Source organism: Cyanistes caeruleus, chromosome 8 (assembly GCF_971803275.1).
Source record: "Cyanistes caeruleus chromosome 8, bCyaCae1.hap1.1, whole genome shotgun sequence".
Taxonomy (NCBI): Eukaryota; Metazoa; Chordata; class Aves; order Passeriformes; family Paridae; genus Cyanistes; species Cyanistes caeruleus.
The window spans coordinates 15,947,642-15,963,299 of record NC_141708.1 but is presented as its reverse complement, the minus strand read 5'-3'; the positions used below and the strand labels follow the sequence as shown (position 1 = coordinate 15,963,299).

At 52.7% G+C, this 15,658-nt stretch overlaps 2 protein-coding genes across 4 annotated transcripts; both read right to left on the bottom strand.

The window, feature by feature from the left end:
• Window positions 1-1,001: 1,001 nt before the first annotated feature.
• CYP26A1 (cytochrome P450 family 26 subfamily A member 1) lies at window positions 1,002-4,550 on the bottom strand. Of its 2 annotated transcripts, none has more exons than XM_086899595.1 (7): window positions 4,289-4,550; window positions 3,469-3,693; window positions 3,092-3,379; window positions 2,828-2,977; window positions 2,356-2,490; window positions 1,984-2,136; window positions 1,002-1,800 (listed from the first exon to the last, which is right to left on the bottom strand). In XM_086899595.1, exons 2-7 carry the CDS (start codon window positions 3,673-3,675, stop codon window positions 1,459-1,461), a joined length of 1,275 nt encoding a protein of 424 aa, XP_086755721.1. In that variant the 5' UTR covers window positions 3,676-3,693; window positions 4,289-4,550; the 3' UTR covers window positions 1,002-1,458. The 2 variants fall into 2 exon arrangements, with proteins under 2 accessions (XP_086755721.1, XP_023785418.1); XM_023929650.2 differs by lacking the exon at window positions 4,289-4,550 and adding an exon at window positions 3,886-4,232.
• A 2,196-nt stretch (window positions 4,551-6,746) lies between these two features.
• On the bottom strand, window positions 6,747-15,365 carry CYP26C1 (cytochrome P450 family 26 subfamily C member 1). 2 transcript variants are annotated; one of them, XM_086899593.1, is made up of 6 exons: window positions 14,877-15,319; window positions 14,572-14,796; window positions 14,168-14,443; window positions 12,406-12,561; window positions 8,435-8,941; window positions 6,747-8,170 (listed from the first exon to the last, which is right to left on the bottom strand). In XM_086899593.1, exons 1-6 carry the CDS (start codon window positions 15,225-15,227, stop codon window positions 7,808-7,810), a joined length of 1,878 nt encoding a protein of 625 aa, XP_086755719.1. In that variant the 5' UTR covers window positions 15,228-15,319; the 3' UTR covers window positions 6,747-7,807. The 2 variants fall into 2 exon arrangements, with proteins under 2 accessions (XP_086755719.1, XP_086755720.1); XM_086899594.1 differs by lacking the exon at window positions 14,168-14,443 and having other exon boundaries at window positions 14,877-15,365.
• Between the last annotated feature and the right edge of the window lie 293 nt (window positions 15,366-15,658).

Sequence of the window (15,658 nt, the reverse complement as noted above, 5' to 3'; positions counted from 1 at the left end):
CCTTAAAAAAAAATCCAAACCTCATAGATGCTGTTAAGCACCTGCAGCTATTTTGGGTAACTTAGCTTTGTCCTTAATTTTGATCTTGGGAGAACATAATGAAAAAGTGACTGCTTTCCAGAAGCAAACAAAAAAATTAGTTATTCTGTATGGTGCTACAAGTGCTCATGACGCTGAATTACATTGGTTTACTTTGTAGATGTTTATAGAGCCATCCTATGTTGTTTGACTTTTGAGGGAAGACTAATAGGTGTAGTGAGCGGGGGTGGCCACAAAACCCCTTATGGTTAAGCCAAAACAGGGGTCATGCCTAGGGCATTTTATCTGCCCTGCTTACACACCCCTGGGGAATTGCATCTCAACAGTTGATTCTCTGTTAATCAATTCACATTAGTGCCTGCCTTTTAGTTTTCACTTTGCTGAATTCCAGGAAAGAAGTTCTTAAACCAAATGCATGCTCTATCTCTGACCTAGTCAGAGCTGTTGCATTTCAAGGAGAAATAAGCAGATTTTATTTGCTCTACCAGCTGATAAGAGACACCTTCGTAAGTAAAGATTCATAGCCAGCAAGCTCAACACAGAACAAGATTCAGTGATCTGTTTACACAGGTCAGCAGTAATATGGGAGGGGACGACATTTATGGAATTTTTTTCCTCAACCAGCTCCAGAGAAAGACTTGTGTGGCATTATTCTGTTTTCTTTTTCTTTCTTATTTACTGTGACTCAACATGATCTGCTTGATAAGGAGACCTGTAGCACTTGCCATCACTCCATGCAGTTTTCAGCACACATGTGTTTTTGTACTGTTCTTGCACTTGCAAGATAAAATTTGTAACAATTAACTACTCACAAGCAACTTCCACATGAAGGAGGGGAGAGTTATGAACACAAAAACAGCAAATGCCTCATTCAAAAAAGCAGATCTGACTTTACATCCAAACCCTAAAGCCAGATCCATTAAGTTACGCTCTAGCATACACACAGATCTTCATACAGAGGATCATCAAAAATAAACTTTATTATCAAACTTAAAATTCACACATGAAACACATGATCTAGACAAATAATACTGAAAACATTCTCAAACACTAACCATTTCAGGTAATTTGGATGAGTATCTCATTATCATTGTTTCAAATGCTTTTTGAGTATTTCTTAATACATACGCCATCCTGAAATGTCTTCAAATGATTAGCTGGCCAGCTCTCAATGATATTTTTAAATAGGGGAAAAATTATTTCTATAGAAATAACATTATCTAATTATGAATCAGAGATCCATAATTGTAGTGCTTGGGGGGAAAAAAATATCATAGCCTCTTGAAATATTTAGAAGACATAAATAACTATAGTACATTTACAAGTTTTAAATATTTAAAGGCCTTTGTTACTATAAAAAGTTGCTATGTACATATTAAATGCTATATAGAAATCCAGTCTGAGGTGAGTGTTGAGCTCTCAGATTTGGCCGCTGAAACCTATGAATTTGGTAGGCAGATTGTCCACAGGGTACACTATGGGGCCCGTTTTCATTGTAGGAGGTCCATTCAGCAGCTGCCAGTCACAGCTCCGAGCCAACTCCACTGTAAATATTTTTAGAAGGACTTTTGCAAACTCTTTGCCCACGCAGCTCCTCAAGCCCCCACCAAAAGGAATGAAACTGAACCTAGAGGAGTCCTCTGGAGATGGAGACATGAAGCGATCTGGATTAAATTCTTCCTTGTTGGTAAAGAGATCTGCCACATCATGTGTATCACAAATACTGTAAATAACATTCCAGCCTTTAGGGATCTGGTAACCCTAAAAAAAAGAACAGAAAGGAGATGTGAAGCACCTTGCTGCGTTAAATAATGCGAAATGACAGCACAGGACACATCAGTGCACCCCACCTCCCCTCCTGCAGGTCACTCTGAGGCAGGCAGGCCAGACAAACATGAAATATTTTGCAGCTGCTCTGAGGAGTTGTGCCCAAACCTTGCTTACATTTAGCTCAAGGGTCTTGAGTGCAATCCGAAATCCTCCAGGAACAGGCGGGCTCAGCCTGAGGGTCTCTTTGATGACACAGCCTGTGTACTTCAGCTGCTCCAAGATCTCCATGTCCAGCTGCTTCTCTTGGTTGGAGCTGCACAGTAATCCCTGGAAAGTAAAATGTTGCCATGACATTCATCAACCATGCAGCCAGGGCTCCTGGCACTGCAAAGCAGCTGCCCCTCAGCTGCAAGCAGCATTTTTCCTGCCACCCCTAAAACTAGGGCAGCACCTGGGTCAAAGGGAGCCCTGTCTGGGATACCTGTCCTGGAGGTACCTTCCCCCCAGTGCACCCTGCTGTGAAATGCCTCTGGGGAAGACACACACCTTCACCTGCAGTTCTTTCCTCACTTTCTGCAGGACTTCATGGTGGAGCCCTAGGAAGGCAATCAGCGAGGTGGCAGCACTAGCAGTGGTTTCATGGCCCCCGAACAGCAGCTCTGTGGCAGACTCCTTCAGCTCCTTAACACAGAGGATGGAAGAGGCATAAACCAGGCCCTGAACATGCTATCTCTACCAGGCCCACTCTACCACTGCAATGCTGTACATTGTTCCCAAACTGGAACAGACACCCAGGGGTCAGGATGGGGGTGGTTGGTGGTGCTTATGCTCCCTGTGGACACGTCTCCCCATCCAACAACCTGACTTCAGCCTCGGCACCCTAGTGCTCAACACAAGCTGGTTTATTTCACTGGGAGAGAGAGCATCTCCTGCTATTTCCTTTTGTCCCCACAAGGTAGTTATGATGTTCTCAGAGGGCCTGAGGGAAAGAAATTAATCCAGTCCTGGGAAACCTTACCTGCATGTTGAGCTGCTCCCCGTTACCCTGCGTGTGTTCCATCAGCAGCTGCAGCGCATCCTTGTAGCCACCCTCAGGTTCCTTGCGGGCCATCTTGGCACGGATGTTCTCCTCGATCTTGGCGTGGATGATGTTGCGTGCCCGCAAGCCCTGACCGAGCAGGAGGGAACAGTGCAGGTCTTAGGCTGCAGTGCCATCCCTCCCCCCCCGATTCCCCCGTGCCGCAGGGGCACCCCTCTCCGCCTGGCCTGCCGTGAGCCTTACCCTATAGAGCCCACTGAACGGCACATCGATGGGCAGGGAAAAGAGGTTGCGGATCATCTCCTCGAAGGCCTCGACCAGCTGCTGCTCGCCGTCGGGGCTGGCCTGGCGGGGCTGGAAGCCCAGCAGGATTCTCATGGCAATGCGAAACATGAGGCGCTTCACCTCGGGGTACACGAGCAGGCAGGGCCCGGCGGCGCCCAGCCACCGCTCCAGGCAGGCGCTCACCTCCTCCTGGATGACGGGCACGTAGTGCTGCAGGGCGTCCCGGGAGAAGGCGCGCATGATCACCTGCCCGGGGGGACGAGAGGAACGGGACACGGGCTCAGCCGCCGCCCCGGGCCGACCGCGCCCGCTCCCCGCCCGCCGCCGGGCCCTACCTTCTTGCGGTGCTTGTGCTGCCCGTTGTGGAGATTGGAGAGGCAGCCCGAGCCCAGGATGGTCCGCACCGAGGCGGGCCACTGCACGGAGACGAGCCGGTGCTCGCCCAGCAGGATGTGCCGCACGTTCTCGGCGCCCATCACCCGTACCGTGGGCCGCCCAAAGAGGTGAGTCTTATAGATGAAGCCGTATTTCCTGCGTTTCATCTGCAGGAATTTCCGCCTCTAGACAGGGGATGAGAGGGGTGAAATGATAAATTGTAGAAAGGATAAGAGAAAGAGGCAGGGAGAGTAGCTCTTTCCCACCTGGGCACGGGAGCCTGTCAGAGTTGTCGCTCGTGTCCCTCCCCTGCAGCCAGAGGAGCCCTGGCTCCAGAGGGGCTCCTCTCCGCTCCCCGCGCCCTCGCCTCGCCTTACCTGCAGCACCAGCTGCAGCGTCTCCCCGAAGAAGGGGAGCCCCATGGTGCCCGGGGGCAGCGGGAGCGGGCAGCTGGGATCGCGGCTGCTCACGCAGTACAGGTCCCAGAGCTTCACGGCAGCCAGAAAGAGTAGCAAGGGCAGCAGGAAGGTGCACAGGGCGCTGGCGACTAGGGCGGAGAAGCCCATGACTAGGGAGCGACTCCCGCCCGGCCCCCCGGGAGCTCTTGAGTGCGCGGGCTGGGCTCGCCGCGGGCCGCCTTTTATACCCTTCCCAGGTTGCTGCCCACCCCTACCTTGGTCCGATAAATTAGTTCACCCAAAGTTCATCTTTAATTGCGGATTGCGGCCTAGCTCCTCCCCCCGAAATCTTTAACTATTTGCTTTGCGTAGTGCATCCTACCCGCCGCAGACCGCTGCCGGGGAAGGAAAGGTGCTGTCGGGGGCGGCGGCAGCGGCTCCGGGCTCGCTGACCCTGCGCTGCGCTCAGCGAGTGGGCTGTGGGACGCCGCTGACAGCTGACAGCCGGTGGTCGGCCACCGCCGCCTCCTCGTCCTCGGATTTATCACCGGTGCTCGTTAGAGACCAGCGGCTGCTCCCAGAAATTCCCGCTCCGGTAGCCCGGCTGTCCGGAGACACCTACCCCGCCCGGCGCGGTGCGCTCTGCGCAGCTCCTTCGCCCGCCCGCCGTCGGCCGGGAACGGCGAGGCAGCGGCCGGACCCGGGAGATGCCGGGCCGCGACCGTGGGGCGGCCGGAGCGGACGGTCCCCCGTGCTGGGGCAGCCCGGAGACCCCCTGAGCAGAGCCGCAGCTGTGCCGGCGCATCGGCGGAGGAGCCTCCGCTGTCCCCTGGCTCACCTTGAAAGGCACGGCTTATATTTCTGCTGGCCGCGGAGGAAGGAGCCGCCGGCAGCAGTCCGTCTCAGCCTCCCGATGCAGGTTCAAGCGCGGGTCACCGAGGGAAAAGGAGGTGAGCGCAGAAAGGAAACACCAAACCTACCGTGCCCGGCTCCTCTCCCCGGGATCCGCTGCCCACCCTCGCCCGAGGCTCTCCGGTATCCCGTCGGGGCTGCCGCGGCCGGGAAGAGGAGCTGGGCACGGCCGGGCACCCCGCCTGCAGCCGCGGCAGAGGGGCTCCGCGCCGGCGGGCGGGAAGCGGCGCTGCTCTCCGGGCGGGAGCGGCGGCTCCGGGCAGGAGGAGCGGGGTAAGAGCGGGGCAGCGGGAGGGCTGCGCGGGCTGCGGCTGCTGCCGGGTGCCGGCGCAGGAGCCGCCGGCCGCTGGGGAAGGGGCGCCCGGCGAGGAACCGCGGCTGTGGGGCCGCGGAGCTCTTCGCCGGCCACGGCTGCTGCCAATACACTTCTTTTATTTTTTACGGTTTTTATATTTTCCCTCCCTGTTACTTTTGCTTTCTTGTTCCCAGACAAGCTCAATAAACGCTGGAAGTTTTGTGTGTGTGTCTGTGTATGGGAGAGGGAGATGTCACTTTTAATTATTATTTTTCTAACGACCAACGCATCACACGAGACCCGCCCTCCTGTTACGATGCCCGCCTCCGCAGCCCCTTGCCCAGGAGGGAACCCCCCCAAGGGTGCTCCCCCGGCCCCGGGGGCCGTAGCCCCTCGGGGTTCCCCGCGGGCCTGGGGCGGCTCCGCGGGGCCCGGCCGGCGCTGGCCGGGAGCGGCGGCCGCGCCCTGACCCGGCGCTCTCCCCTTGCCGGGCGCTGACCTGCTTGTGACCTACAACACGGACCGTGACATCTGAGTGAACCCGGCCGGCAACCGCGCCAAGTTCACTGTCTATCAAAATAACGAGATACGGTGGCCTGAGCACCGATAATTGCCACAGGAAGGCTTTATTATCTCCCCAGCTGTGTATTCCCCAGCCATCGGCTTGAAAAGAATCAAATGGTAAAGAGTGAAAGGGATAATTAAAAACATCTTGGAAGGGGGTCAAGAAATTAACAGCCTAATATGAACAAACTTTGATTACAAGTAACAATTATTACACTTCATTTGTAAATGCTCGTGTTTATCTGCAAACAAAATCAGTTTATCAGTTTCTTTTTGTTTCTTTTTTTTTTTTTTTTTTATTAAACTAGATTCATGTTTCATTTTTCAGCGGGCTTGTTGGTGCTCAGGGTAATTTTTAAGTGCGCTGCTGCAGGAGCCCTGACCTTCCTGCACTGGTTGCTGGACACTGCAAGCTCAGCCCTGTCCACAGTGAGACCCTGAATCTCCTGCAGTCTCAGTCAGCCAGTAGCTCCTGCTAATTAAAGTTAGTCATTGCCACTCGCAGCCACCATCTACTGATTTCACCTCTGATAGGCAAAAAGATTCACCTTTCAGGACAAGGTCAGGAGGGCCAAAGGCTCTGGTTCACTACAGGGTCGACTTGCCAATAGCACTTAACTCAGCCCTGCAGTTCAACCTCTTCCAGATTTGACCTGTCACATTTGGGAGCCAGGTTTCTGCCCGAGGTAGCGTGGTGGTCACTGCACAGCCCTCCAACAGTTAAGGATAGCACATGCCTTGCTGCAGTGCCCCAGCACAGACAGGCAAGGGGGATTGGCCAGGGCAAGGCCATCTCTAGCATTGAAGCAGGATGATAAGAGTTTCAGGAGACTGGAGAGCTCCCCAGAGCCTCTCCAAAGGGACGCTGTCTTCATGCCATGTTTTGGCCCTCACAGGTCAAGCTGGTTCTTCGCACAGAGCACATGACACTACAGGCATGGGATGCTCTGGAGGGACAAGGATGATTGTTTTCCCACTGCATTCACACAGAATGCGTGACAGTGGGGAGTAGACATGAAGCTGAAAGAAATGTGTAACATGTCATCATGGATCAAGGACCACAGCTCTGTTCTCAGTACACAAACAACAGGACTCAATTTTATTTTACATGGGAAAGAAATACCCTGTGGAGGTACTCAAAAGCCATCTAAAAGGATGCCCTCAGCACCCACTTTTAGCCTCAGGTACCACTGCCTGGAGCAGCATGGAGCTGCTGTCCTGATACTTTCCCTGGCAGAGCTGGGCTGATGAGGTGACAGTCAGTCTGGCCAGCCAGCCAGCTATCACAGGGCCTGTGTCACCTTGCAAATGTCCCCTCTGTGATGTGAACAGCATCATCAGAACAAGGGACTTTCTACCACAAATCAGATGTATTCAGAAATGCCTGTTTTCCAAACATTTGCCCCCCAGAGCCCCCTCCCCTGCTTCAGTCCAATCCCATGGGCAGGCTGTGGCTGGGGAGAATATCCTGGGGGGGACCTCAGAGAGGGCTTCATTACAGACCCCAAGCAGCAGCACAGTGCTCAAGCACAACATACACAGCTACTGCTAGTGGGTAAATGAGAGATATCCTCTTTGTGCCAGCTGTAATGGGAAGTGCATGAATGAGATTAAATATTTACAATAAAAACCACTTTACACCCTATTATTCTAGCTAGAGCTGATGCTGTGGATTGGGCAACTCTTGCTTGTGTTTTCCTGCAGAGCCCCCCACCTTCTCTCTTTTATCATCTAAAAACTACAGTGTGCAGGATGTTTGTCCTGCCTCTCCTATAACACACCTACAGGAGATAACCCTGGGAGTCTTAGCTATGGGTTTGGGAGTTTTGCTCCCCATCCCTGGTAGCTGGGAGGCCAAATGGGGCAGGGGCTGACTGAGCCCCCATGGCATATGCACCCTGTCAGCAGCTTCAGCAGGTTTTGCCCCAGTGCTCGGGAGTGGGATACCCTGCTGCAGCACCCTGCACGCCCTACCAGCCTGTACACCAGGAGAGGAAAAATAGAAAGACCTTTAAGGTTTTGTTCAGCAGTGATCCAGTAGCATAGCCAGCCTGGGGCAGCAGAGACCTGCTCCCGGCAGCTGTGGAGGGACATTGGTTCCAGGGCTGAGGGGAGCAGGGCACCCCTGGCTCAGGCCTCATGGCCTTGGCTGGGCTGCAAGGGGTGGAAGTAGAGCTGCAGCCCATCATCGACAGGGTGCACGATGGGCACGGTCTGCATAGTGGGATAGCCAGGGGTGGCCAGCTCCCAGCGGGCCGTGCTGACCAGCTCAATGGCCAGCAGCTTGAGGATGGTCTGTGCCAGCTCCTTTCCAATGCAGCTCCGTGCCCCTCCACCGAAGGGGATGTAGTGGAAGCGGCCTGCAGCCTCTGGCCGGCCGGCACCGAAGCGGTCTGGGTCAAAGCTGCTGGGGGGGCTCTGGTAGACAGCAGCTGTCTCATGTGTGTCACGGATGCTGTACATGACGCTCCAGCCTTTGGGGATCTGGTAACCCTGGGAAAGGGAGAGAAGAGGGAGGAGAGGACTGTTACATACCTGTGCTACTGGAGGGTGAGCAGAGGGTGCCTGGGGACAGCCCCACTGCACTGCCCACCTGCTCTGCAGTTCCATTTCTCCCCAGCCCAACTGGGAGGTTGCTGGGTAACACTACTCCTTGAGCTGCACCACCAAGCACCACCATTGTGCTGGACACAGGGTGCTTGCACACAACAGCAGGCAGCAGCTGTTTAGCAGCCTGCCACAGTATGAGGTACTTACATCGAGCTCAAAAGTCTGCAGTGCCGTCCTGTAGCCTCCGGAGACCGGGGGCAGCACCCTCAGCACCTCCTTAATCACACAGTCCAGGTAGCGCAGGCGGCTCAGCTTCTCCAGGCTGATATCTGAGGCGCAGTGACAGCTTTGCCTTGGTGGTGCCGGGAGCTGGGGGCCAGTGCAGGAGTTGCTCCGGGGGACAGTGGGCTCCAGCAGGGCACTGGACTGGAGGGAATCTTCCTCCACTGGGGCCAGGGGCTGGCTCTGGTCCTTGAGAACGTCTTTGGCCACAGAGTGGGAAAGTGGTTTCTCTCTATCCCTGGTCTGGATGGTCAGGGTGTCCAGGCAGGGTCCTGCAGGGCAGCACTGACTCTGCTGGTACAACTCATGGGATATCAGCTCCTGCCTTATTTTTTCAATCACTGAGGGATGCTTCAATAGCAGGAGGATCAGAGATGTGCTAGCACTAGCCGTGGTGAAAAAGGCAGCAAATATGAGCTCAATTGCTGATTCCTGGGAGAGGAATGAAAATGCCAAGTCTGAATAACATTTCAAAGTGCTTGTGTCTCAGACTGCTCTCATCTTTTGCAGGTTTTGCCCCTGTGAAGAAGGTCTTGGCCCCCACTCTGACCCCCAAACCTGCACCCATCTTGGCTTGGCAGGGACCAAAGCATTTCTGTATGAACTGTACATCCACTTGCAAAGAACGACAGCTGGGATGAGTACACATTACCTCCAATCTAGCTCTTCTGAGCTTTCTTCACATGATTTACCAATTTTAAGGCAGCACTTTAGCATGCATTATAGCACATTGAGTGAAGTCCATTTCAAGTATTATGCTTTTTATCTTCATCTGCCAGTTTGTCTTTGTACCCTTTTACAAGGGTACAAAGCTTTTACTTTTCTGCCCAGACAGTGAATATGGGCAGTGGTTTATGCACAAATACTTAATGTGCTGGCAGCTAAAATGTGTTGCATTTCATCCATCTCCAGTTATGACTGATCTGATCTGGGAGGCAAGAGGCAAAAGCATAAAGGCCTCTGTACTAGAGCGGGTCAGCCTGGGAAGTGCTGTAGGCAGCAGGGAGCACACACCAGGCAATGGACTTGCTTGCTTTTCAAGCTGTACAGTCTGAAGCACAGCAGAGTTCCCATTAGCTCCACAGCAGATGTATCCATAACAAATTAGGAAGTTAACCAGCTCAGATACATGGACCACAGCACAGTCAAATCCGTAATATGTGCCTTGTCCAAGGTCAGGGGCCCCTTGCAGCCTCCCAGCCTTTGTGTCTGCAGGGTCTATATGGAACAGCACATGCCAGGTTGCTGGGGTCTCTTGGCAGCACCCTCTGATCAACTTCTGCAAACGGTTTTCCTAAAGTTAAGGGTTGCCCAGAGGTGTTCCATGGCATGACACATCTCTGACAGCAAATATAACCCTCAAACCTACAGCACCATCTGAAGGTGCCAGTGGCTCCATAGCACAGGGCTGGGAGTGCTGAGGCCAGAGACAAAAGGCAAGGAGAAGCTGAAGGTAGGAGTACCAGGAGAAGTTCCCCTGGGAGGCCTGGATCTGACTGGTATTACAGAGCACTAATTGCTTCAGCCCAGGGGCAAAGAGGAGCAAAATCCCCCAGGGACACAGAGCAGTTTCCTACCACGTGACTGTGTCTGGACTTTAAATGGTTCTGACACAACTGGTTCCAGAGAGATGAAGCCACAAACACAAATAAGAACACTTGAAGACTGAAGGTACTTGGATTCAAGTCTGGTAAAGTTAAGGATAATATAACAAAGATGACTTTTTGCTAACATCCCTAGTGCCATATATTGGCTGGACTAGATGCTTTGGCCAAAGTGCAGCCCTCAAGGGTATCTTTCAGCTGAAATAAAACCCCTGGAACAACAGATCCCTGTCAATCCCTATCACACCTCCTGCAGGCATTAGCAGGAATTTTTACATTCACAAGGTAGCAGACCCAGATGAAAAGAAACCTCTCAGTTCCACCACATGCAATTAAACCCCAAGACATTTCAATAGCATGCAAGGAATTTAGGGCAAGCTCTTAGGTTTGAAATAATAGCCCTTATGTTCTTTGCATCAACCTCTGACAGTGCTGCTGCAGAAGTTGTGTCACAGCTGCTGTCACAACTTTCCCTCCCTGCTTCTATGAGGACAACAGAACCAGTGACTAAAAGGCAGGATATTCCCAAGCTTCTTCAGCAGTACTGTCCCTGTCCTGGGAGGCAGAACAGGCAGCATTACACCCAGCCAGTGACAGCATTATTATGCAGGATGGGATTTTTTAAAATCTTCCCAAGGTTTAAAATATTTTAAAACGGTATTGTTGGCAAAGCAGTATCTTTTTAATGAGCTTTACATTTCAAGGGCCCTGGTGAATTCACGGCAGCAGGACAAATGACAGTGTATTTTGGAAAATTTCTGGGAAGACTGTCTTTCCAGATCATTTGAACAAAAAGCAAATTAGTGACTAGTTTGTGCCAGTGTCTGGAGGGTCTCTCAAAGACATATATCCACAACTCTGAGACAGCTTTGGACTTTTTATCCAATTACACTGTTTCATTAAATGAGACCTCTACTACTGTTTCATTAGGGTGGAGAATACTGCCATAATTGCAAGCATAGGCAGTTCAGTTTGCAAGTAATTTTGTTAAATACAGAAAATTTCCAACCCTAATGGTGCAGAACAACATATGAATGTATTAAAATTTGAATCAGCTGGCCCAAGGTCACTGCAATGTTACTCAGTCCATGTTATATTTAATATCTCCTCATTCCATTTGTGGTCAGAGCCAGGGACATGATGAGAGATTGTGAAATTATTCTTGCTTAATATTCATGTGACTATTAACAGAGATTAATTAATCTTAATCAATCATATTTTGAATATGTCAATTTTTTAAAAATTACATTATAATAAAACGGACTAAATAATGTAATAAATAATTACAATAAAATTTATTTAGGAATATATGCTAATTCTAATTCTATCTAATAGTTGCTCAAATTTTTTCAAATATTTTAGATTTAGAGATTGCATTTTTACAAAATATTATAAAATATTAGTCTTTGGATAGTTATCCTGAAATACTTTTATAAATAGTAAAACTACCTTTAAACTATATTCAAATACTTTAAAACCACATCCAGCTGCTGTACCCATGCAAAACTGCTTCAAAACTTGTTATATAAATGCAATCTTATCTATCATTCACTGATAGCAAGTAACCTGGAACTATGAAGGATGCAGTACTAATGACAATTTTTTTCCCCCCAAGATCTTTGGCAAAATACTCGTCACATTCACTTGGTGGTTTTGGCTTAGTAAAGACTACTGGGTTCATCTCTGTGTGACAGTCATGTATCATATTTCATCATAGCAATCCACAGGCTACACAATCTGATGAATGAGGAGGTGATAGTGATTGACCTGGAATCAGTTGTTCCATCCCTGGACCCATTCTGATTTACCACCTCAGAAATTCCTGGGCTCACAGCCCTGAGGAGTCCAGTGATGGGATCAACACCCTGCCCTAGGCTGGGTGCTGGGCTGTGTTTGAGAAGCACACAATTAGCTCTAAATATTTCCAAGAGAGTGTCCTGGAGGTTACTGAGTGCACAGATGTGCAGAGCCTTAACACAGCCACATAACCCTACCAGCATCCTACATCAGGCTGAAGGCTGGTGGCCATGAAGAGGAAAGGTAGAAGGGACATCCATTCCCTTTTAAAAAGGTCCCTTTTAATGCAAAGCGACACAAGACTACAAGAGCTTTAGAGTGTGCCAAGTGCAAGCTCCCTCACTTGCACAGGAGCTGGTGTCCTCACTGCTGGTAAGAGGGGCACAGGAGCCAGCAGCTGGTGGTGGTTCCCACACAAGCCTTCTCCTGGCCTTCAGCCCATCTCAAACAGACACTGAGTCACGAGTGGCACTGCAAGGCAGAGGTTCTCCTTACCTTTAGCTCCTGCATGGTGAGTTCTTTGCCATGCTCCTTGGCACCGTTCATTATGAAATCCAGAGCATCACTGTGGCCTTCTGGGTTGTTTCTCTGCAGTTTTTCCTGTATAGCCTTCTCCATAAACTTATGTAGCATGTCTCGTGCTTTGATTCCCTGCGAGAGGCACACACAGTTCAGGAGAACCTTGGGAACTGCCCCACTCTCTAGAGAAACCAAGGGTACCCAAGTGCAGCAATCCTTAATCCCAGGACCTGTAACAGCAAGAATTGTTTAATCTGCTGCCCAGCCCCAGAGCCTTGCAAGAGGCAGCAGTTTTGGGGGAAAATGCTGCACATTCTGTTGCCTTGCTGTAAATGCAACAAAATCCCAATAAACTATGTGGGAGCAAAAGACAGCAGTAAACTCATGCTACCAAATTCAGCGGCATCTGCTCTGAGAAAACCTATAGTTGGGTCAGGTCCAAAAGAAGCTTATCCCAAGGGACAAGAAAAGGTAACAATAAAACTGAGTCCAGACAGCAAGGCATGAATAGTTTTACAAGTATATAGTGGATAAAGACAGATTAATCACAGTCAGCTCATTTTCAGGTGTGTTGCACTCCAGTGCACCAAAACTTTCATGTAAGATTTCAGCAAGTCAACTGACCAACAATGTCTTTGCAAAGTGGGATGGATGGAGTCACAGAGTGTACAACTCTCTATCAAAATGTCTCCCGCAAAAGCCAGAAGGACCAGAAGTTTGAAATTAAAAATGGCCATGACCAGATGTTGGGAAGAAGATACAAAGGCTTAGATTTGAGGTGGGAAGGACTGGACAAAGTAAATTGGGCAGGGAGTGAGGAGAAAGACAAGAAGACCAAAAGGCAAGATAAAGATATTGATCTGGGACCAGGCAGGCTTTGGCTGACCTGAAAGAGGGTAGGGAAGGATAGGGAAGGAGGGATGAAAGCTCATACTGGTAACAACCTGCAAAGACAAACTGGACAGGGAAAATAAGAGCTTTGATGAAGAGTAGCAGAGAGGCTGGGGGAGAACTTGGACTGTCTGGGTAAGGTGATCCAACAGTGCAGAGCTCACAGTGGAAATAAGAGATAAGGAAAGACCAGGCTAAAGTGGACAGAAGACTTCAGCTGTGGTAAGGGTGGAGCACACAAAGCCAGAGGAGGGAGGAATGTGAGATGAAGAATGGTATACAGGATCTATACCTAGAGCAGGAGTGTGGACAGGCAGGCAAAGAGGGGCAGAGCAGCAGGGAAGAAACTGCAGGTTGAAAGAGGCTCTCTCTCTGAGTTGTCTCTAGGCTGCCGGACCACAAGGGACCGAGGACCATAAGAGGGTCTTAAACTCCTCAGCCTGCCTGAGTTGCAAGAGGTGCTAAAGTGAGGTGTGCTGTGCCCACCTGTCTTTGTGCTTATGCCCACACACCCCTCGGCCATGGGCTGACATGAGTTCAGATGGGGTAAGATGGGACAGGGTCAGACATGATCAACTCCCCAGAGGCAATATATGGGATGAGAGAGAAGAGGAACCCTGTGCTGTACAATGAGCTGGAGCCAATGTCCAGAGGTGTTGGAAACCAGGCAGGAACAGGTGAGAACTGCAGAAAGAAGGGGAAATGGCTGGGGTAGATAAGATACCAAGCCCTCAGACCTAGAATGGGATGTTGCAGATGTCCTGGCCCATCAGAAATGTTCCTTGGTGGGCCTAGGGACAGGGGGTCTGTGCCGCCAGGGCAGAAGGAGTAGTCCAGGCAGCAGTACCTTGCGCAGCCCACTGAAGGGTAGGTTGAGGGGCAGGGAGAAGAGGTTCTCCACCAGCTGTTCAAAAGTTTTGGCCAGATCCTTGAACTGCTTTTCGTCCAGGCGGAGCCCCAGCAGAATCCGAGCTGCAATGCGGAAAGTTAAGGTTTTAGCGGAGGAATAAACTGCGATAGAGCCTGGCTCCATGCACCAGCCCCGCAGCTCCCAGCTCACAACCTTCTGGATCCGCGGCAGGTAGCTCTCAAGGGCGCCACGGCTGAAGACTCTGGCCAGGATCTAGGAGGAGAAGGGGGGAAGAGAGGCAGGTAGTTAAAGCAGGGGGAGCACGCATGCCACCGAGGCCCAGGCCTGGGCCGGAGGTGCCGCCTGGGCTGTGTGACCTGTCGGGTGGCTGTGAGGCTCACCTTGCGGCGCTGGCGGTGCAGGTCGCCAGTGGAGCTGAGCAGAGTATGGGAGCCCAGGATGATCTGGGTGCTTTGGGGCCACTGTGTGCTGACCAGCGTGTGCTCACCCAGCAGGATCTTGCGGATGTTCTCAGCACCCGTCACCCGCACCACGGGCCGGCCCAGGAGGTGGGTCTTGAAGACGTTTCCGTACTTCTCCCGCCGAGAGCTGTGGAAGCGGGAGCCCTGGGGACGAGCTGCGGGTCAGCCCGTGGCTCCCGCCAGCCCCTTCCCACCCCGACCCGTTCCGTCTCCCGGCGCCTTACCTGGAGCAGCCAGTGCAGAGTCTCCCCGAAGAAGGGCCAGCCCATGGAGCCCTTGGGCAGGGGCAGGGCGCTGGCGCGGTCCCGGCTGAGGCTCCAGCGCAGCGCCCACAGGTGCCGGCACAGGGTGACCAGCAGCGCCAGGGCCAGCAGCACCAGCGCCGCCGCCTCGGGCCAGGAGAGCCCAGCCGGCATCCTCCTCCGGCGGCGGGGACGGGGCGGGCGGAGGCGGCTGTCAGGCACGGGGGGCCGGCGCGCCCCGACTCGGCTACGGGCGCTGCGCGACGGGCCCTGCCGGCTGCTGCCCGCCCGGCCCCGCTCGCCTCCTGCTGCCGGTTCGCCCCTCGGCCACATTTATATAGATATTGGCCACTTACGCCCGATCCACCTTCGGAGATGACGTATCCCCTGCATATTTAAGCAGCGCGGCCAAGTGCGGTGATTGGCGCGGGAGGGCCGGGGACAGCGGCCGAGGGGCTCGGGGCGGCGGCCGGGCAGTCCCCGGGGCTGAGGGCCCGGCGCCCCCTCCCGCCCCCGCCCACCCCTCGGGGCGCCCCAGCCGGAGGCGGGACGGCCGCCCCTGGGAGCGGGGCACCCTCTCCGCCCCGCCGGGAGCTCCCGCCGCCCCCTCGGGCCAGCCTGCCCAGGTAGCGAGTCCCGTCCCGGCTTCTCCGACCAGGGAGCGTCCCAGCCCTCACTGCCCCCGGCTTCCCGGCCTGCAGCGGCAGTCGGGGAGGGCCTGCAGCGCTCCCGGCCCGCACCCCGCCGTCGGGGCCGCGCGGATC

Coding starts and splice junctions, on each gene's coding strand:
- CYP26A1 (XM_023929650.2), bottom strand. CDS start 4,074: ATGGGCTTCTCCGCCCTAGTCGCCAGCGCCCTGTGCACCTTCCTGCTG. Junction 3,694..3,885: donor CGCTGCAGCTGGTGCTGCAG/GTAAGGCGAGGC, acceptor TCCCCTGTCTAG/AGGCGGAAATTCCTGCAGAT. Junction 2,137..2,355: donor GGAAAGAACTGCAGGTGAAG/GTGTGTGTCTTC, acceptor TTTACTTTCCAG/GGATTACTGTGCAGCTCCAA.
- CYP26C1 (XM_086899593.1), bottom strand. CDS start 15,227: ATGTGGCCGAGGGGCGAACCGGCAGCAGGAGGCGAGCGGGGCCGGGCG. Junction 14,797..14,876: donor CTCTGCACTGGCTGCTCCAG/GTAAGGCGCCGG, acceptor GCTCGTCCCCAG/GGCTCCCGCTTCCACAGCTC. Junction 8,171..8,434: donor TGCAGACTTTTGAGCTCGAT/GTAAGTACCTCA, acceptor TCCCTTTCCCAG/GGTTACCAGATCCCCAAAGG.